General features: G+C 46.7%; 3 protein-coding genes across 12 annotated transcripts in view; 2 read left to right on the plus strand and 1 right to left on the minus strand.

The window, feature by feature from the left end:
- Positions 1 to 235: 235 nt before the first annotated feature.
- LOC309444160 (cytochrome P450 2D14-like) lies at positions 236 to 8,645 on the plus strand. Its single transcript, XM_082061756.1, has 9 exons — positions 236 to 578; positions 1,499 to 1,670; positions 2,404 to 2,556; positions 3,200 to 3,360; positions 3,487 to 3,660; positions 5,472 to 5,613; positions 6,196 to 6,383; positions 7,330 to 7,471; positions 7,586 to 8,645. Exons 1-9 carry the CDS (start codon positions 366 to 368, stop codon positions 7,762 to 7,764), a joined length of 1,524 nt encoding a protein of 507 aa, XP_081917882.1. The 5' UTR covers positions 236 to 365; the 3' UTR covers positions 7,765 to 8,645.
- A 1,034-nt stretch (positions 8,646 to 9,679) lies between these two features.
- On the plus strand, positions 9,680 to 19,442 carry LOC309444197 (NADH dehydrogenase [ubiquinone] 1 alpha subcomplex subunit 6-like). Of its 9 annotated transcripts, none has more exons than XM_082061834.1 (6): positions 9,680 to 9,871; positions 10,458 to 10,573; positions 11,420 to 11,449; positions 11,538 to 11,591; positions 17,768 to 17,817; positions 18,041 to 19,442. In XM_082061834.1, exons 1-5 carry the CDS (start codon positions 9,745 to 9,747, stop codon positions 17,777 to 17,779), a joined length of 339 nt encoding a protein of 112 aa, XP_081917960.1. In that variant the 5' UTR covers positions 9,680 to 9,744; the 3' UTR covers positions 17,780 to 17,817; positions 18,041 to 19,442. The 9 variants fall into 9 exon arrangements, 8 of the variants coding, with proteins under 8 accessions (XP_081917960.1, XP_081917961.1, XP_081917962.1 ...); XM_082061835.1 differs by having other exon boundaries at positions 18,787 to 19,442; XM_082061836.1 differs by lacking the exons at positions 17,768 to 17,817; positions 18,041 to 19,442 and adding an exon at positions 12,027 to 12,044.
- Positions 12,088 to 20,856, minus strand: part of LOC309444172 (alpha-N-acetylgalactosaminidase-like) — a 43,335-nt gene continuing 34,566 nt past the window's right edge. Inside the window, exons 7-8 of one of the 2 annotated variants that reach the window (XM_082061786.1) lie at positions 12,586 to 12,729; positions 12,088 to 12,316 (exon numbers count right to left, since the gene is read on the minus strand). In XM_082061786.1, coding sequence (XP_081917912.1) covers positions 12,221 to 12,316; positions 12,586 to 12,729 — 240 coding nt within the window. In that variant the 3' untranslated portion in view covers positions 12,088 to 12,220. Of the gene's footprint in view, positions 12,730 to 20,856 lie in introns of both variants that reach the window. The other variant, XM_082061787.1, reaches the window with a different exon arrangement.

The raw sequence follows: 20,856 nt of genomic DNA on the forward strand, positions 1-20,856 counted from the left end.
CCTCACCCAGCCCTGTCCCACGGAGGCCACCACTGCAGAACCTGCCACTGCAGCAGGGACACAGAGGCCTCTGAGCTCTGGCCTCGCAGGAGGAGGAGAAAGAGGAGGGATGACGCCCATCACCACACCCCAAGGCTGAGCAGAGCAGGGCAGAGCAGAGGAGGAGCTCTGGGTTTGATCAAAGGCCAGTAACTGCAGGGGAGGAGGAGCAGGAACAGAGAAAAAGAGCGTGGGGCAGAGGAGAAAGCAAGGAGAAGAGGGCAGCTGCCTGGGGAGGGAAGTGGGAGAGGAGGAGAGAAGGGCAAAAGGAGGCAGAGACAGTCTTGGGTCCAAAGAGAAAGACCAAGGAGGAGACAGGCTAGGAAATGGCATTGCTCCTTTGGCTGGGGTCCCAGCTGCCATCCTACTTGAGCAACGTCTCTATACTGGCAGTTTTTCTTGTGGTCTTTACTTTACTTCTGGACTTCACGAAGCGCAGGAAGAAGTGGAGCCGTTACCCGCCAGGCCCAACGTCGCTGCCGTTCATTGGGACCATGCTGTCTGTTGACTTCCAAAACCCCCACCTCTCCTTCAACAAGGTGAGTGCTGGCCCCCGCAGATAAGCCACACGGGTTTTGTGCTTCCGTTTGCAAATTCTAAGGGCCTTTTCTATAGGAAGGCACTGTTCAGCTGTCAGTCCAAAATCTGCCCAATGCAGAAACTAAATATAGCGTTTCTATTATTTGCTTACATGCTCCCAAGCCCTTTGTTCAGTGCTACTGACCGGCAGGGGAGTTTTGACCTGCCTGCCCGGCAGTCTGTGTTCAGTCAAGGTCTTGTCTGCCCAGAGGAGGCTCCACAGGAGGCTTCCAGGGTGAGCGTTCGGCTGACAGGCTCACCTGTGCACCCATCCTGCTGGCAGCGTTTGTCTTACAGATCACAATAGACACAGGGCGTGTGCCAGTTACCTGTCTTGCTAGATGTGTAACGCTCCTTTTAGGGAGAAACCTCTTCCAACCTGTTTCTGGGAACCGGGCTCTGGGTAGATCTTTAGAGACAAATGCGTATTAAAAAAGAATTACATATCATCTTATCATCAGTACTTCCTTCTAACAGAAGCAGACTGACTCAAAACTTGACTAGTCTTTCAGATCAAAATAAATACAAGTATTAGGAAATAATTTGTTGTTGAGCATGCAGCCTTTGAAAATCCCCAGAGAGGTCCTTGACCTTGTGTTGTCAGACAAAATCCAAAATACTTGCACAGTGCTCACGGCCACAGTTTGGCCAGGATAGGCGCTTTCTAAGTCTTTCCACTCACAGAGCACTGATCTCCGCTCAGCTGCTTTTTAGCCCCACTCTGAGCTGCTGCACTGCAAAGGCGAAAGAGCAGCTGAAGGTCTCCTAATCAAAGCACCTCAAAAATCACTAAAAAATAAGGGCACTGAGGTAGGATATGGTGATATTTTTCATGTTACACTCAACTCATTTTCAGGGATGTACTTTTTTATCTTGGCAGCTTCAAAAGAAGTTTGGAAATGTTTTCAGTCTCCAGAACTGCTGGACCAACGTGGTGGTACTGAACGGGTATAAAGCAGTGAAGGAAGCCCTGGTCCACAGATCGGAGGACTTTGCTGACCGGCCATATGTGCCTGTATATGAACAGCTGGGCTACGGAAGTAAATCTGAAGGCAAGTCCCTTGGAAATGGACATTCCCTGCTCACACTAGCACAGGGGAGACTGGGGAGATGGAAGACTTTAGGAGTATGATGCCACCTTCTCATGCCCTTCCGGTCAACCTCCTTGTATGTCTTGTCACCCTTTGGTGGTGACAAAGTCAGATTTTATGAAAAGGAGGCTCCCTTTAGTGGTTGTTAGAAACTGTTACAGGTCCAGGTGCTAGCACACAGCTCTTCACCAGCGTTAGGACACGGAGTGGTACAACTTTCCTGCCAGCACTGGAGCTGGTAGCTCCCAGCGCCCAGTGATTAGTGCTTATGCTCACACACTATGTGCATGTCGTTGTCATCACAGACAAAAACGGTAACTTCTTTCCAAGACAGAATCCAGCCCACAACCTCTCATCTTCAGCTCCTGTGCGGTGGCACGAGCTGCTGCCCAGTTCACACAAGCTAAGGGCACAACACGGAATGGTTGGGGGGAGCGATTCCTTTATCCTTAGCAGCGCTTGTTGCTCTCCCTGAATCCCCCCTCTACCTTCACCAGCCATGCACATGCATTAGAAGGTGCAGTAATCCGTTTGTAGAACTGCTGTATGAACAAGCTGTACAAGATCAGACTCTTTCATCTACCCACACAGACCTGTACCTCCAAACTCACATTTGATATTCTCTAGTGATTCTCCAGTTGCTTGACATACGGGGTCAGAGCTCCTGACATTTCTTGCTCATCTGTAATTCCAGGAATTGTAATGGCGAGATATGGACACGTCTGGAAGGAACTGAGGAGATTCACGCTCTCTACCTTGAGGAACTTTGGGATGGGAAAGAAATCCTTGGAGGAGCGAGTGAAGGAGGAAGCGGGATTTCTGTGCTCTGCAATCAGTTCTGAAGAAGGTTGGTCACATCCAGAGGGATGGGAAAATCAGAGAAAAAGGCAATAGGGTGATGCAGAGAGAAGCAATACTGCAGCCACTCTCGTTTGCACGCAGTGCTCTCTTCCTAAGCCAATGCAGTTTTCTAGTCTATATGCATTAGTGACCTGGCTCTACTTTGAAGCCACTTTACACAGTGGGGCTACTGTAACATTAATCCATTTGAAACAGGAAACAAAAAGGAAATAAACAGAAATACAGAGGTAAAATATAATTATTCCGAGAGCTGGATTACTATCACCTTGATGAAGTCTTGGGAAACATATTGATATTATCACATGCCATAAAAGTGCAGCTGAGAGTTTTCACAGCACGTTGCCTGTCATCTAGACACAAAGCAAAGTGTTATCTGTCAAGTTACAGAACAACCCTGCAACTCAGCTTTTCTTGGGAGTTTTCTCCTTTAAACAAGGACAGACCACGTAGTGGGAGGAGATGAGAAGATCTTCACTCTCTAGAATGATGCATTTGTACTTTGAGTGGTTTGTGGGCTTTTTCTCTTAAAGGCACCAAGGAGGCATCTGTATGTTCTCGTTCCTGACAGCTGGGGTCCAACAGCTCAGTGTTGTTTTGCTCTATTGCTTGGTCTCCATCTCCATTTTTAGGTCGGCCTTTCGATTTACGTTTTCTTGTAAATAATGCAGTCTGCAATGTGATCTGCACCACCATCTATGGAAAGCGTTTCAACTACGGTGATGAGATATTCAAGAAGCTGTTACATTTGTTTGAACAATTCCTGAAGGAAGAAACTGGATTCCTGACTCAGGTAAACCAAAAGCATAATGCGTTCTGTAAGGAGCTGCCCTCTGTTGCTTGAGAGCATTGTGATTTCATTATTTTTCTTTTTGCATCACGTAATATCTTCTCTGTTTCTCTGGTTCTGACATCCCAGCTTCTTAACGTTGTGCCCATTTTGTTGCACATCCCTGGACTGATACAGAAAGTCTTTCGAGGGCAAAAGGAGTTCGTGGACTTCACAGACATGCTCGTACATAAGCACATGGAGACCTGGAACCCTGCTTACAGCCGAGATTTCACCGATGAGTTTTTAAAGGAAATGAAGAAGGTAGGGTGACACCAGCAGAACCTCAGCGTCCACGGGCAATTCCTTTGCCTGATTAAGCTTGTTGATAGAAGCTTACTTCCTCATAAAGCTGTATAAAACCTCTTACTTCTTTCCTACTTTTTCATTCCACATTGAATCTTGAGAAGGAGGCTGTGAACTTCTTAATGCTGTAACCTCCTTTATTGTCTGAAGAGACCATATTTTCTGCTGATGTCCTTGTTCTCCTTTTCTATCTTCATGTTCCCCTCAGAGTCTAACAACTTGCTTCCTTCCAGCCTGTGTCATTTTGAAGGCATTTAAAAGGCAATAATTGAGAATTCACTAATATTTCTAAGTTTGCACCAGGGGACAAGTCAACACACAAGATTCTGTGTATGTCACTGCCTTAGTGACTGATGATTCAAAATCGGTCACAAAACTACAGAAACAGACCGGCTTTTTGGTATCGTTGTCCAGTCCACAGCCTGCCTTTAAACCGAGTTATGACTTGGAAAGTCGGCATTTCCTTCAGGATGTGTCTCTTAGAGTTGCTTGCCAACAACTAGTTCCCTATAGATCAGACAAAGGCCTAAATCTGAACCTCACTGAATTTAAAAGGCATCTTTGATTCAGTCACACACGAAGTCAGTATAAAATCAAAGCTATGTGCGTCAGCCAATCCATCCACTGTAAGTTTCTGCACATGGATTCACTAAATTTCAAGTGCCAGATGTCCAATAGTAGCAAATTCTGCCTGCAAATTGCTTCCGCCATCTGAGTCCTCAGGCTGGGCTGCTGTGCTGCACAACGAGCCCTGCTGTGCTGCACAACCCACCCTGCTGTGCCGCGGGCACCGGGCACCTCCAGTCCATACATGAGCCCCATAGCTCTAGGGACAGAGCAATGTCATCTGTGTTGCTCTGCACTGAGCAGCACTATTTGGGTGTGGATGTGAGCCCGATCAACTCACTTCTCTCTTCTGTTCACTGAAGTCCCCTGCTAAATCCCTCTACTGGGTTAACTTTGGTCAGGTCAGCCCCACAGCTCCCTTGACAGACATCTTCTATTGGGATACCAGTTGAGTCTTAAATGCCTTATTAATTGCTATCCATATTACAACAGCTTCAAAATATACAGAATAACTTAACAGAAGCTAGTGCCTAGGAAAGAAAAGTATAAAGAGGATTACAAAAGACAAGCAGATGAACTCATGCAGAGCATTTGTCAAAGCTCATATGCTAGCAAATTTGAGCTCAATTAGCATTTGGATGAGACCAGTTTTGCTGAAATTGGTGTGGCAGACTTAATAGGCAGCTGTGATACCCTGATTTTTTTTTCCCCCCAACTGTAAGAAAACAGGAGGGCAGGGGCAGCGAGAATCTGTAATGCATAACTATAGATAACCCCCTCAAAATACTTTTAATTTTGCATTTGCCACACCAGTGCAGCCTCCTCTCTACTATGTGGGATTTATGATCCGATCAAACTTGAATAACTGTGTTCCACCTCCTCTGGGGGAGAACATTACGGCTCGTGCAGGGGCCTGCTGTCTGCTGGAGTGGAGAGCACAAGGCATTCACTTCTGTCCTGAAGGTGGGTGTAGCATTCATCCCTCAGGATACAGGAGGTGACTGATGACCTTCAAGTACAGGAGATAACAGGGTTTCCAAGGTACATCAGTCATACGCAGACCTGTGTTCTGCTCTGCTCTCCCAATGAACTTCTTGGTCAGCAAAAACAGATCTGGTGCTTCTCAGAACTTCCCTGGCACAATCATCTTCTTTCCCAGCAAGTGCCCCAGCTCCAGTCACCTCCTTGTTTGCTCTCTGCAGGGAAAGGCTGCTGAAGAGAGCGGTTTCAACTATAACAACCTTCGTCTGGTGACCACAGACTTGTTTGGAGCTGGGACTGAGGCCACCTCCACCACCCTCCGGTGGGCAGTTCTGTACATGATTCTCCACCCAGAAATACAGAGTAAGTGAGAGGACAGAGGTGGGGTGTGTCACCTTCAACCCTCATTCTTCTGTGAGGAGATTGAACATCTGCTCTCTGCGGTTTGGGTTTGTGGCAATGAGGAACAGCTTTGGCGATTGTTGGTCTGGCAGAAACCAGGAGAGACACTTACATGGCAGGGACCGATGGCAGGGGGAAGCCCTGGCAAAAACACTGGAGTTGGAAGGGCAAGTTTGCTCTTGATTTCATTTTGAAGGCTACTTGGGGGCTTTCAGTGGCCAGAGTACCCTCTTTCTAGCATTTGGAATAGATGCTAATCTGTTTTATTTTCCAGTGCTGCATGGCCAGATACCCTTTCAGCTGCATAGAGGATGGGTAAGGTAGCACGTTGAGTGACATTAAAGGCATAAAGAATAGTTATACAGATGGCTCCCAGCAACTGAAAACAAATGCATTCCTCTCTAGTTTGTCTTCCTTTCTCTAATTGCTTGTACTGCTCTCACCCAGTGTCTACAATCTCATGCTGCCAACCTTTCTACAGCTTGTACCAGCCCCTTCTGTTTATCTGAGGGTGCTCTAATTCCTTCGCTGTGCTGCTTTCAGGTAAGGTCCAAGCAGAGATTGACAAGGTGATTGGCAGAGAGAGATCACCCACCATGGAGGACCAAGTGAGCATGCCCTACACCAACGCTGTGATCCATGAAGTGCAACGCTGTGGGGATGTCGTTCCCATTGGAGTACCTCACAGGACATACCGGGACACTGAGTTGCAAGGCTTCTTCATTCCCAAGGTGACCGTGGCCAGACAGACAATTCCACATCCTCTCCCTGTGCAGATGCCAGGCCTGGGCTGTGGGTGACCCCAGGCAACTCTGCAGTGTTGCACTCCCAGCCCCAAGTCAGAATCACTGGCGAGCACTGAAGCAGAACATTTTGAAGTGCTGAGGCCACGCAGACGGTCACATTTGTGCTCTAGGTTTGTGCGGGTTGTGTGGGAACCCAGCTGCAGTGGCAGGTCAGTGCAAAGGTTCACTTTCCTCTCAATGGGCTGTGACACCCACTGCCCTGCCTGTATTGGAAGGAGAAAGTCACAGAGCCTAAAGGGCTTTCTGGAGGCACACAACACCAGCTTACTGGCTTTCCTGAGATGCCAGTAGTTAAAACTCTAATCTCTGATGCCATTCAGATGCCACTGGCATTCACTCCACTGTCACTGTGACAGCGGCTGCCCTGGCAGCACTGGTAGCAATGAAAGACTGTTTTGGTTTTTTTTAGCTTTGTGACATCTCCTCTAGCTTAGAACATTGACATGTGAAACAGGAGAGCTTTGCGATCTCCCCTGCCCCTTATGAAAGCTGGGTTTTGAAGCCTTGTCAGTCAGCTTTTTCCCTCCAGCTATGAAACAAGTCCAGGAGGATCTGAGCAGCAGAGGCTGTTTCCACTGTGTCGCCGTGAAACTGGCATTTGCACGGAATGTCCTTTGTAAGGATACGAATTGCAAGGGTTGAGATGCCTCAGAGCACAGGGCCGGCACCATCTGCCATTGGAAAAGTGCCCTGCTTTACCTCTAGTTTAAATAAGGCACACAAGAGGAGGTGGGTGTCTTATTCTGCAGCACCAAACAATGGTTGCTGTTAGATGGGAGACCTGGAGTAGAGAGGGACCAGCACTGGTCCATTGTGCCAAGATAATGCTGCTGTTCTCACACAAGTTGTTTCCTCTTGTGGAGGAGTGCAGGGGACGACGATCATCACCAACTTGTCTTCCGTGCTGAAGGATGAGACAGTCTGGGAGAAGCCAAATGAGTTTTACCCCGAACACTTCCTGGATACAAATGGGAAGTTTGTGAAACCAGAGGCCTTCCTGCCCTTCTCAGCAGGTAAATCTGAGGGGAGGATCCAGCTACAAGTCAGGGCCACAGTGAGAGGGGTGATCTGCTCCTTCCACAGTGATTCCAGTGGTTTAACATCCTTTTTCACTCCCTCTCTTGCAGGTCGCCGTGTCTGCCTGGGGGAGCAGCTGGCCAGGATGGAGCTCTTTATTTTCTTTACCACTCTCCTGCAGAAATTCACCTTTGTTTTCCCTGAGGACCAGCCCAGGCCACGGGACGATGGTCACTTTGCCTTCACAAGCTCCCCGCACCCGTATCTGGTCCGAGCAATCCCAAGATAAGTGCACATCGCTCTCCCTCCACTTAGAGACCACCACCAACGCAAACTCTTGTCAGAAATGTTGCAGGATCATCCCAGGTTCCACTCAAGATCTCTCAAGTCTGCACAGATGTTCCCAGCTCTGTAAAGTAAGGATCTGGCCCAACAGATATAGTTTAGCTTCATTCCAGTCCTGGATCTTGAATCAGACAGCCACAGCAAGTTACAAATCAGGATCAGCTTTCCAGTCCATATATGTCTCATGGGCCAGCTCTGCTTTACTTTGGGCTCTCATTGGTCGCAGCAGCAGTTCACTGAGCACACAGCTACTGAGAGAATTGTTAGCCCTGAATGACTTTACTGAAATGCAAGGGTATCCTGGGTAAAAGACAACCCTGGGGTCATTTGTGAAATACAGGAGACAACATATTCCAAAAGAAATCCTGGTGTTTAGGTTTACCACCTTCCCAAATTAGGTCCTGAAAACTGCTTTTTTCTTTTTTGGCATTACATAAAGTCAGCTCTTGGGCAGGCTCGGAGCTCACAAAGGGATGGAGTTACACTGTTTGAAACAGCACAGCTGTAGATTTTGGAGCTACCTTTCTCTTTCTTCCTTCAATATTCCTGACAGATTGTTTTGCAAGGTGTTAGGATACATAGATATTTAGATTAGTAGTAACTACCATTTAACCACATAGCTGAAAAGACCATAGCATAAAGGAGCTTCTATGCATAATCACAGTTCAAGAAATCCACATTCACATCTATCTTTCCAATACCAGTTTTGGAAGCTATGAAAGCTATTGAATTATGCAAATACTTAATACCATTGTTAAGACTTTTACTTCAGTGGGAGCTGCACATTTATGCTTTTAATCTATAAAACAATCCAAAAGAATAAAAGTGATCTGAAAAGTCTTCTTTGCCACCCTCTCCTCCTTGTGGTTCTCTCAGACCTGCCTCACATACTCGACAATCCTCTCCTTGCAGCCAACACTCCATTCGCTTCTTTCAAGGTCTTTTTAGTGTTACTTTTGTGCTTGGATCAATGATGAGAAGAGACTTGGCTTTATAGTTTCCAGCAGAGAGAGGTGTTTCTGAAAAGCAGCTGTTGGTGAAATGAACTTTAACCAGAACTGATTTCAGCAATCATGTATTTGGATAAAAGGCGTGGGTGTACCTAGAATAGGGACTGTCTTTCTAGCATGCAAGAATGCATTGAAAAGAAGCCAACCTGCATGTGCAAACATGAACTGGTGTGGCACTTCGCAGGCAAAAGGGAACAAACACATCATTGCAAAACACAAATGTAGCCCTGATAATGGGCAAGGGGAAAGCAACTACAGCCAGAAATGGCTGTAAAAGCCAAACAGCTCGTGCCAGGCAGGCGGGCAGGAAGGGGCTACCGTGAGAATGAGGCCCTTGCTGAGAAGCTCCCGCTGCCTCCTGTTCCCCGTCGCCTCGGGGCCTGCGCAGGGACCGGGCCGCTCCTCAGGGGCCCGCGGCAGCCGCTGCGCCTCTCGCCTGCAGCCGCCACCCCGGGACGCTGTCGTGAGGCCGCGGCACCTCGCAGGCCTCGCCTCGGGGGCCTAAACCCGCCCCTGCTCGTACTGACCCCGCGCCCCGCTCCCCAGGCTCGGCTCTCCCATCGCCTCCCACCCTCTCCCGGCGCACCCCGCTCCCCGGCGGCCCCGGGCCGGACTCCCCACAACGGCGCAGAGCGGGACGGGCACTGCCGGCCCAACGGCCCCGGGAGGCGGGGCACAGCGCAGCCCCGCCCACCCGCTCGATTCCTCCCAGAGCAGCCAGCGGGGATTGGCGTTCTTCTCGGCCAATCATATGGGAGGCCGCAAGCCGCCGCTAATTTCCACGCCCCAAAGGCTGGAGTGGCGGCCCCGCCGGCCAATAGAAGGTCGCCGTTCGGGTGTGCAGTCCTGCCGGCGGCGGGGAAGGGGCGGGACGCGGCGCCCGGAGCAGTCGCCGCAGCGGCGGCTGCAGCAAGATGGCGGTGGCGGGGAAAGGCGCGGTGTCCGCGTTGGTGAAGCCGATCTTTAGCCGGGACCTGGGCGAAGCGAAGCGGCGCGTGAGGGAGCTGTACCGGGCCTGGTACCGCGAGGTGCCCAACGCCGGTGAGGGCGCGGAGCCGGTCGCGCATGCGCGGGCGGGAGCGCGAGCTCAAGGTCGTGCCGGCCCCCCCGCAGCCGTTGGGCTCTGGAAGCGCTCGGTCGCTCCCGGCTGTGAGGGCTCGTCCCTCGCCCCTCGCCGGGCAGCCCCGGCCCTTGCCCCGCTGCCTGTGGGCCCGCTGGACACGGCTGCTCGGGGCTTGTGGGCTCCCGGTGCGGCGCAGGCCCGGCCGGGCTGGCGCAGCCGGGTGTGCCTGGCCCTGCCCGCCCCGGCGGCGCCCCCAGGACGGCGAGGCCGGTCGCGTCGCGCCTGGCTTGGCACTTGGTTTCCCTAACGGAGCAGAAGAGAAATGAGCTTTGATTTCCCAGAATAGGGGTACGGTGGCTTTGTTATCTGTCTCCTTAAAGTTGCTCTGGGACTGATACCGTGGCCGCGTTGTTTATTAGCTTTCAATTAATTGTATTAGTGAAGCCGGCAGGCGCTGCAGGAACAAGTGACCGTGTAGTGTTTTGTAGGGTTAAGTTGCACGTTGTGAGTGGGAAAGAGGAAAAGCAATATAGATGACCCCTGTGACTGTTGTGTTTCTTCCAGTACACCTGTACCAGCTGGACATCACGGTGAAGCAGGGGCGTAACAAGGTGCGGGAGATGTTCATGAAGAATGCCCACGTTAGAGATCCACGGGTGATAGACATGCTGGTTATTAAGGTACAAGCCAGTTATTCCTGTTTTGTTGAAGCTGCACAGGATGGCAAGCAAAACAGTAGTTCAAATACTATGTTGTGGTTGGTTGTTTTTTTTTGGAAACAGTGGCAGTCAAAGATAGGGCAGAAAGATGGTGCTAGCTAGCGTACCATTAAAAATGACTTTTCAGCTCCTTCGATTGGGAGGTGGTTTTCTTCACCTATTCCAAACCATATGTTAGAGTGGCAGTACTTGGTGGGAGGCTGGCTTTAGGGGGCAGGACATCTTGAGTCTGTAATACTTGTGGTTCTGTCTGGTGCACAGCAATAACCAGCATACCAAGAGTTGGTCAAGGCTTCAAAGCGGGTCTGAACAACAATAACCTCTGCAGTTGTAATGCATTAGAAGGTTTCCAACCAAGGATGGCCATGCTCACCTGTTGCATTTCTTGCATTTCAAGGCAGTTGGTCTGTCTTTACATGATTAAACAAATCTGGAAACAGAATTGTGGGTAATAAATAGGGTAGGTGACGGTTCCAGGGAGTCTCATTCTGCCCTGTGCTGCCATCCTCCAAAACCAGAACAATAATTCATAGACTGGAGTCATGAAGAAGTTATGTTCAAGTCTCTGTGGTAGTGATACTGGTGCAAAGCACTTAGCAGCAATTTTACTTAAAGGCACAGGGCAGGTACAGTATATGTATTTGTGTCACAGTATAGGTGATGCAGGTAGTCTTCAGGAGTACAGAATTGTCGATGCAGCTATCCTAAGGGTGTTTCTAAGTGCATTCAAATAACTTTTGTAGTACTGTATAGTTAGAATCAGGCTCTAACTGAGAGCTAGTCTAAAAATCTTCTATCTGTGTGCAGGGAAAAATGGATCTTCAAGAAACGATTCAGGTGTGGAAGCAGAGGACTCATATCATGAGGTATTTTCATGAGACTGAAACCCCACGGCCTAAAGACTTTCTGTCCAAATTCTATGCAGGCCACGATCCCTGAGAGATTGACTCTGTCTTCCTGCCTTGTGTTACAAATAAAGGTCTGTACAGCAGGAAAGAACCTACAGAGAAAGATTGTATAGCATATTAGGAGCCTAATGACTAAATCCAAATCCAGAGTGTGCGCAAGTCATTATGACCTGCATGAAGATCTGCGACTTGCTAGTTTTTGCCAGCGTGTGTTTGGTGGGAGTTTGTCCCATGCCTTGCTCTGGAGTCTCTGCTGAATAACCACAACACAACCTGGCTGTGGAGCTCTCTGTGGTGCCCGTGGCCATGTGTGTGTGTGTGCGTGCGTGTGTGTTTGCGTTTGCTCTCTGGAAGACATGGCCTTGAGAAAAGCCACTGTAGCAGCAAACATGTTCTTAGTGCTTGAGGCCCGTCTGTATTCATGCAGTGTTTTACAATTTTCTGCAATGACTTTGTTGACTTTGTGGTTTTTATTTGGACACTATTCTCTGTTTACTTCCCTGCAGAGAATGGCATAAAATCCAATAACCCAATAAAGCCCTTTGTGCAAAAGATCAGCAGAGTCCATTTCTCTGCTGCAAAGTGAAATTACCTGGAAAAATGGCATTTTGTACTGTTGTCTAGAATAGGCAGGCTCTGTAAGAGCTTCTGATGCCTAGCAGAAGATGTCCTACCATCACCTCCTTAATTGAATCAAGAATTACCACATCACCACCCCTGAGGGGTCCATAACGACCGAGAAGATGTCTCCCGTCTTTAAGCCGCTGATGGTCTTCCTGCTGTACACATCTTGCACCTGGAAGAGAGAGATGGGGGCTACCAGGATTTCCACAGATCTTCCATCTTGAGGTCCAGCCATGGTCACCGAGGTGGCACGGCAGGACAGGGCACAGGAGTGGCCAACAGGAGGGAGACCCAATGGGTGGCTGCCCCTTTGTCCTGAAGGCAGGGAGTGGGAGTCCTTCCCCCAGAAAATGCAACAAGGTGTCAACAAGGGAAGCTGTAAAAAGGGGCATCCAGGTTCCACAGGGCTGCCCCACCATGCAGCGTGCCAGTGGGGCTCACCTCATACATGGTGTCCTCGGGGAAGTGGAGCTTGGCCAGGCTGGTGTTGTAGACAAAGGGCATATCCGTCCTCCGGCTGAAGAAGACGAGGGCGCTGGCGCCCTGGGACAGTGGGCGCAGGAACACCTCGATGTGCGATTTCTCCTAGAGGTGGGAATGGGTGGGTGAGGCAGAGCTGCTGGGACCAGCGCTGGCCCATAGCTTCTGTTATAGTCAAATATGACTCAATAGAAATTTAGAATTTAAAGATAGATGAGCAAAACAGCGCTGGGTGGCCTGGGAGTCACTGCTCCACCCAAAGGCACACAAATTGGTTACAGAAAAAAAGTATTTATATACCATGTGCAAGTACACACCCCTCGATCTTCTTTCGGATTGGTTAGATGGGTTGCTATGCTGTCGATCAGTCTTCCCCGCACAGCGAAGCACATCCCCCTCCCCATAAGCACACAACATCTTTCCCGCCAAAACTTGCAAAGCAGGGTGTGCAACGGCTTTCCCGCCAAAACTTGCAAAAATAGAATGTAACGAACTATGGCGGTTTAACATTTACACAACTCAGTGAATCGTCAACTACTAACATATTCCTGGTTTGATTAGCAAATTTACTTTAGTTATGCAATCTATAACAGCTTCTGACTTTGCCCTGTGGGGCTGCTACACCAGCAGGTCCCCAGTTCCCATAGCTCCTGCTCATGGTTCCCTGCATCACTTCTGTCCTGGTTTTGTTAAAAACGAGTTTCTCTTTTAGTGAATTCCCTGTCAGCTAAAGCTTTCTTACTAACTGCACTTTCCTGAAAGCTAGATACATGTTTTGGTAGACATAGCAATGGAATGCAAGGTCATTATAAGGATGGATGCATGTCCCGTGAGAGCAGTGAACTGAAACAGATGACTAAAAACTGACCAACTAAATATTCCATCCCATTCACGTGATACTTCATATAAAAGTGGGAGATCACGAGGATCTTGTCCCTTTTCTTATGGCTGACATTAGGAGAGGACCTTGCTAGTCGTCCCTGAAAACTGAGGCCTAGTGACAGACTGAATCCAGTTCCGGTTGGCTGCAGAGTCCAGTCCAGGACTTCAGTGTGCCGGCCCTTCATCTGCTGGAGCAGTTGACCCGACTTTCAGGATTGGTTTTGTGTATTTTGTATTATTTTCTCTATTTTATTAGTAGCATTAGTAAAACATTTTTAATTTTTCCAACTCTCTTCTCTCGGTCTTTCTTTCCCTCTCAATCTCCTGTCCTTAGTGGGAATGGTGGAATTTTTAAAGGAACTGGCAACTAAAATCTAAGAGGCCACTCCTGAGCATGTGCAGATTAAAATCCCCATTTCTCCTTTCAAAGAGTTATATTTGCTGGTTTTGCCGTAAGTTGGCCAGGGCACGCCTTGGCTAAAATGCAAGTCATACTGAAAATCAGGGTATGTTAGAGCTTTTCAGAGAAAAATTTCTGGGATGTTTAACGTGGGCAGAATAACTTTTCCAAGAAGGAGGTTTAAGGAAATTGTTGGGCTGCTTTAACTGAAGCTTTCAACCAAAACAAATAGAAGAGCCCAGCTTGAAGTAAAATCTCAGCATTCAAGATTTCAGCCTGATGATATGAAAGTAAAAGACCTTGTTTGCAGTTGCTTTGATCTGTTGGTGTAATCAAGCTGCCTTAATCTGTAGCCACTCTTCCCTGTAGCGAGTCAGATGTGGATATTTCTCAAGCTCCTTGAGCTCTGTGGTCTCTCATTTGAAGTCAACCATCCTGTTTTGAAGGATGGTGCCACCTTGCTTTATTGAGGATCCAGGACAGATCTGTTCTGATTCCTGAGAAGTTTGTGCTGACATTTACAAGGGCTCCCAGGCTTTTGGAATACGTATGGTTGGTTTTGTATCTTTAAAAAATAATCCGAAAACACTTGCTGGAGTGTTGGTTTTTTTTTTTTAGGGTATGTCAAGTCATAATTTGAGAAGAAACTTCTTCTCAGTGAGGGTGACAGAGCACTGGAACAGGCTGCCCAGGGAAGTGGTGGAGTCTCCTTCTCTGGAGACATTCAAAACCCGCCTGGACATGTTCCTGTGCGACCTCACCTAGGTGTTCCTGCTCCAGCAGGGGGATTGGACTAGATGATCTTTTGAGGTCCCTTCCAATCCCAAACATACTGTGATACTGTGATACTGTGATAAACACTTGTTGTAGCGACCACACCGTAGCTGGAATGATGTTTGTATCTCGTATCCTGGGCAGCTTCACTGTGAGCGTGTTTTCACCTTCGCATTGGTGTGGATTGGAAGTCAGCACCCTGTCAGTTTCTGTGCCTCCTTTGAAAGGCAGAACATCTTTTTGGTAAAAGGCTGGAGGGTGAAATATCTCAAAACAGCTTCAGTCAGTGGCAGCGCCAAGGGCTGGCCCTGCCGTGCGACCTGGGCTCTGGCTTCTGCACCCGTGCTGGAGGAGCCAGGTCCTGCACCGCTGTTACTAACTGGCTGCTACGCAAGGCACATGGCTTCATAAGCTGCCAGTTAGTACATATGGATGCTTTTATATAGCCTAATTCAGCCTTCCTTTTAATCTCCTTGCATACAAAGTAATCTTTGGCAGTACAGGCTGCAAGAGAGCTGAACTCCTCCTTGGTGTTTGCGTAAAAATCAAGATCAGTGGTGCCACTTAAGTGATTTTTTAAATGGAAATGACTGTGGTTAACATTGTCTGGGTTTGGCTTCCGTCTGTCCAAATTTATGAAGAGCCGCTGATGTCTCGAGATAACTTAGTCCCAGGGACGTCTCCATGGAAACAGGATCTTTGTTTTCTGAAATTTTGTATTTTCTCCCTCCGCTTTTTCCTCCCCACCTGGAGTCAGATCCTGATTGTTGCGGCACACTTGTTTCCACAACATGTATCGTAAGCACTTTCACATACAAAAGGTTTTTGACTGTAAATGAGGAAAAGACTAGCAGCAAAATGGATTTTCAGAGAACAGAAATCCTGTGTCTTTGGAAGTGTCATTAAAGATGAGTAACAAGCAGAACACAGAGGGTGAGACAAAGTGTGAAGCTTACAGAAGAATAATTGCTTCTATTAAAAATGTTTTAGGTTTTCTCTGACTACTTTATGGAGAAAAATCTGTACAAACAAGGACGAGTCTCGGTTCTTTTTCCCTTTCTGCCACAATGAACTGATCATAGCTATGTGTCTGGTGACTTAACGATGAATTGTAATCTGTGATATAAAGTACTTGGAACTGCTAACTGAAATCCAGGCCAGCTTTGTAATGATGAACAAGTTTTGCCTTATTGGTATTCAGCTGATTTTCTACAGTGAGCTGATGAAATTTTTCATAGATGTCCGTTAAGAGAAACAACAAAAAATATGCTATTAATTGGATCTGCTGTTAGTATTTGCAACAAAAATGCTACCATCAGTAAGAAATGGAGCTCTGTGTGCAGATCAGGCATGTGGTACGAGGTTTCTGACAGTTCCTCCTGATCCTTGTATGATCTTCCTTTCTGATGTACTAGCTGGAGAAGTGCATTCATTACCCATGTTGGGTTTCCAAGAAAGAAGAAAGCACCATCCTGTTCTAACATACTGTGTATGTTTTTGATGATTGCTCTGTATATTTTTGATGATTGGTGTATTATGCAGTGATAATTCATGCTGTAGTCTGAACATACAATTCCTGCCCTTATAATGAGGCAACATTTTATTTATTTCCTGATATTTGCTAATGCCGCATTTGAAATGGCTATCCGTGGCAGGATTAAGGGTTTTACTCCCCTTTGCTAAAATCTCTCAACTTAGCCTGTCGCATGCTGTTTCCCTTTGATTCGGGCCAGAGGCATTCATGTTGAAACATAAGCATTTCATAGCAGAGGGATGCTCTGCCAGAGCTTGGGTGTCTAGAAAGCTTTTCCCTCAAGCTTTAGTTGCAGTCTCCTGCTGTCTGCTAAACTCTTCCAGCAGATTGAAACAGCAGGTAGCGCTGGTTATGATACGTATTTAAGAGCATTTTAAATTAGCACATTTTATTTACCATTGTGCTTCTTTACTTGCTAGCTCTTTGGGTAGGTCGGAGCAGAGAGGAGGTCAGAAGCACCTTGCTGAATTCTCGCGGTGTCGGTCACGCCGAGCTGGTGATGATGCTTGGTCAGCCTGGCTTCTGTGCGGGAGGCAACTGGAGAGGAAAACATAGGAGTTTGGGCAGGTTGAGAGGTGCAGGTCAGGGTGCCCAGGGGAGGCAGCTGAACTGTCTCTGGAGAGCGCTGCGTTTCCACTTGGCAGTGAGGGTGAAATACAGGGTATCTGGAAGGCACAAATGGAAGGAAGGCGGAGAGCTGGGCACTGGTGCTCCTGTTGTGGGCACCGTGCTGAAGTTCCGTGAGCTGCAACTCGGCGTGCTTTGGAGGTGTTGTCTGGAAGGGAAAGCAACACCTACACTGCCAGTGCCACTAAAGAAATGCTCTTCAAACAACAGTTTTGCTTAATTTTGTTTCTAAATAAGCAGTTCTACATAGGTGCACCGCTTTCTGTAATAGGTTTAAATCATTAATTTAGCTATTACTTAGATCATAGAAGCTTCACATATATGAATCATGGAAGCAGATCCAAGAGCAAACATGAGTGACCTGAGTACCAGACATAGTGTCAAAGTGTAAGCTGATCACCAGGATTTGGGATTGCAAATGAACTATCAGGTACACCCATACCTAGAGACACAGACCTCTTCTCCCCCTGATCCTGGTGGGGCCTTGGGGTAAGGATGAAAGGCAACTATTTTCTTACGAAGTAAAAAGCGCAGGGATCATCTGTTCAGATTGGATTAATGCATCCAACTTCCTTTTGCTGTAGCAAGGAGGGCTGGAATAGCTGAAGCGGGTTGGGTGTAGGATTTTTAGGCTTGCTGTTGTCATTCTCACTCTATACAGAGGATTGGGAAGATTGGGAATGCTTGGACTTGTCTTGGTAATCCAGACACCATTGTCACTTGGGGTGTTTAGTAATTTTATTTGCTAAAGGTTTGGGGGTGGAAGGGATGAACCTGCTGATAAGATACTATTCCTTTAAGAGATCTTTGAATGAAAAATATATACCTATGAAGGAAGATTAACACATGTGATGTATTATTCAAGTTTTGGTTTTTTTTTTTTTTTAATTAAATAAGTAATAAATTACTGTTTTCTCCTTCTCTAGATTGTTTACTAAATGAAGAGAATTTCTCAGTGAGGTGCCCCAAGCACAAGGTAAGAATCCTCTCCTGGATAAGACCTGTTTTTTGCTGCCCTCTTCTGGTACCTAAATTTGGATTGGTAATTTTATACTTTGATAACATCTGTAGCCAGAGATGCTTTTAGATGAATTCTTCTGTGATGTGTGCTTGTGGTATATTCTGGGGGCAAACATCGACTTGAGAAGAATACAGAGAGTTTAAGAGGATAAATTTAATTTTTTGCCCTATCTGTTCAGTTGTTCTTTAGATTCTTGATGACTCTCCAGAAAGCCCAGCTTCATTTCCTGTCTTCTGTGACAGAATCAGTGCATTGCTCGCTGTTTCTGTTTGTGTGCTACATTGAAACTGGCGGTGGTTTTTCTCTTGGATTTACTGAGGATGCAGGGAGGAAGAAAAATGGCTCGTGGAAAAGTTTCGAGCAGTTTTTGGGAGCGTTTAGACTATGTCACGTGCCTGAAACACCTTGTTCTAGTTTAGTGGTACTTAACTAGACTGAGTCTGACCACTCAGCCTTCAGTATATCTGTTTAGTTGTTCTGCAGATCTTTGACTCTTCTGAAGACCCATCATTGTTTTCGATTTTTGATGATGGATTCAGCATGCTGCTTCTGCCTAGGGTTTGGGTGTCCTTCACTGAAAGTCCCTGGGGCCTCCAGGCACAGTGGTGCTAAGGGCTGGATGGCTGTTGCTCTCTGTCTGTGTGGAAAGAGGAGACAAGACAGACAGCGCATACTCTCTTTTACGTGTAAGCAACATGATACAGTGCTGGGAATGCCTCTCCCAGCCCATAAGGGAGATTTCAGGGAGGCTGTGGATACCAGTCCTCCAGTTCTAAATGCTCAGAAATATCCAGAAAAAATGGCTATTCTTGTGCCCAGTTGGATGCAATAAGAATTGAGAAAGAGTCTCCATTTAGGCCTTGTCTGCAGACCTCTTCTCTGTCTAGAATTAGACCGACATCTGGTGGTCTTTTGTCTTCACAGATTATCATTAATCTGCCTTTTGTAAACACACAAGAATTAGTCTCATGTTCTTTTCTGGATGTTCTACCACAATATGGTGTATTTATACACGCGTATTTAAAATGCGCTGGAAGATTCTGGGGACATTCAGGCTGTTATCCAGAACTGGCCTACTTTTCATCATATAAAAGAAACTTAATTATTCTGCCCAATTGTGGAATAGTGTTGAACATGTGCAGCAAGCTTAAATTGATGTGTTAATGCTACACAAAACTGCAGATCTTGCCAAACAAAATCATGAAGGATGAGCTTCCTTTACTGTGGAATGCAACTACCCGAGTGCCACATGCTGCCTAACTTTGGATATTTGACTGAAGAGAGTAGCAAGGCTGTTTTATTTTTGCTGCCCGTTGTCTGAGGTATTGCGTAGAAACACAGTGTTAAAGCTTTTCATGGCTGACTTGGGTCACCGCTGCTGTACATAAGTACTTTCAGTCATGGTGGTCAAACTGTGAAAGGAAACAACCATTTTCCAGAAGATTATACTCTTGGAGAAGATACTGAGCAGGCACATTGGTTTCTAAAGTAGTCTTGTGGGGCAGGAGGGGGAAAGCTGCCAATTAAGTTGATAAAGGTACTTCATGAGGCAATAAAATTTTGGATTTTATTCAAAACTATCCCACTGCAGATCGTTTTCTGTGTTGCGTCGAAAATGAAAACTCAACACCAGCAGCCTTCCTTTGACAATGAGGTTTGTTGGCTTTTGCTTAGTAAGGACGTGACAGTGACAGTGGGAAGGGGAGGGGGAAAAAGGAAACAGGTGGGGGGAATTAAAGAGGGAGGGATAAATATATATATATATATATATATAAAGATCTGTTTTTTAGTCTTGAAAGACTTTGTTTTAAATGAAAGGTGCGCTATATCCCTTGTGATGCTTTTGATTAAAATTAACAAAAACCCATACAAATTAAAAAAGAAAACTGTAGCTAAAGGAAATATTAAACCCAAGATCAAAGCAAGGCTCATGGAGCCTAACACTTTGTGGGAAAGAACAGCAGAACTGGGAGCGCTGCAGACAGGACTTGTGTCCCCTCCTCTTGCTTTCTTTCTCACAACGTCCAAGGAACTTCAGTTTTAAAAGGCAAACAAAGTAATGATAAATTGTTTTTAGGGTGTGGGAGGAAGGCTTGGATGGTTGCAGGTAATGGGGTGTAATTTTTGAGAAACACTATAGAATCAATAGTGGAAGCTTGAAAAACATCTGAAGACTCTTAGGTCATGAGAGTCATGAAGTAAGAGGTAGCTGCTGCTTGCTAGATCCCGTATACCTTGTTCGAGTGGGAATGTCTGTACCACACGACGGAAAAGGGAATATCTGCCTTTTGTGGCAACAACATGCACCCCCACATCGTTCCAAGAAGCTGCCTTCAGTTTTGAGGGCAGGTGAGAGGAAGATGTGGTTTGCCTGCCAGATTGGGGAATTGGAAAGGAAGTCTGAATGTTGGTGAAGTCAAGGTATCTTCAAACTGATCAGGAAAATCCACTTAGCCCTTTTTTTATGTTTTGCTTTTCCTAAGGCAGGAAGAGGGAATGTCAGTGGAACAGCCTACACTATATAGTTATTTGGGGTGTTTTGGTTTTTGTTTTGTAAATTATGTAATTTTAAAACATTTGGGTTTAAGGAACAACAGCAACCTTTTTTTTTTTTTTTCTTGTTAAGGCCTTAAGAAAGGGGTTAGCGCATCTTTCAGGGGTCACTCTGCCATGGGAATAAAATAGCTGTTTCACAAACAGTTTTATATAAAAAAAGCTTAAAAAAACCAAAAAAACTAATAAACTTCATTTTAACCTTGTCTCCTTTTGTTTTGTGCGAACTTGATTTGTTTAAAAGGACAGAGAGACAGTACTATCTGCTGCTTTTTGGTTTCTTTGCCTTCATCAGTTCTGCCTTCAGCAATGACCTTCCAAACTGGCCCAGCAAGAAGACGACCACAAAAGCTTTTAAAAATTAAAGCTTGGGATTTGTTTGATGTGCAGAGATAACAAACCAATGACTGGATGAGTTTTCTGTTCCCGTGGGCTGGTGGT

The sequence above is a fragment of the Streptopelia decaocto genome (genome assembly GCF_964273445.1).
Source record: "Streptopelia decaocto genome assembly, chromosome: 1".
Taxonomy (NCBI): Eukaryota; Metazoa; Chordata; class Aves; order Columbiformes; family Columbidae; genus Streptopelia; species Streptopelia decaocto.

Excerpts from the sequence above, each read along its gene's own strand:
- LOC309444160 (XM_082061756.1), top strand. The coding sequence starts at position 366 with ATGGCATTGCTCCTTTGGCTGGGGTCCCAGCTGCCATCCTACTTGAGC. Across the intron at positions 3,661-5,471 it reads TTTTAAAGGAAATGAAGAAG|GGAAAGGCTGCTGAAGAGAG; the intron begins GTAGGGTGACAC and ends TGCTCTCTGCAG. Across the intron at positions 5,614-6,195 it reads TCTCCACCCAGAAATACAGA|GTAAGGTCCAAGCAGAGATT; the intron begins GTAAGTGAGAGG and ends TGCTGCTTTCAG.
- LOC309444197 (XM_082061832.1), top strand. The coding sequence starts at position 9,745 with ATGGCGGTGGCGGGGAAAGGCGCGGTGTCCGCGTTGGTGAAGCCGATC. Across the intron at positions 9,872-10,457 it reads CCGCGAGGTGCCCAACGCCG|TACACCTGTACCAGCTGGAC; the intron begins GTGAGGGCGCGG and ends TGTTTCTTCCAG. Across the intron at positions 10,574-11,419 it reads TAGACATGCTGGTTATTAAG|GGAAAAATGGATCTTCAAGA; the intron begins GTACAAGCCAGT and ends ATCTGTGTGCAG.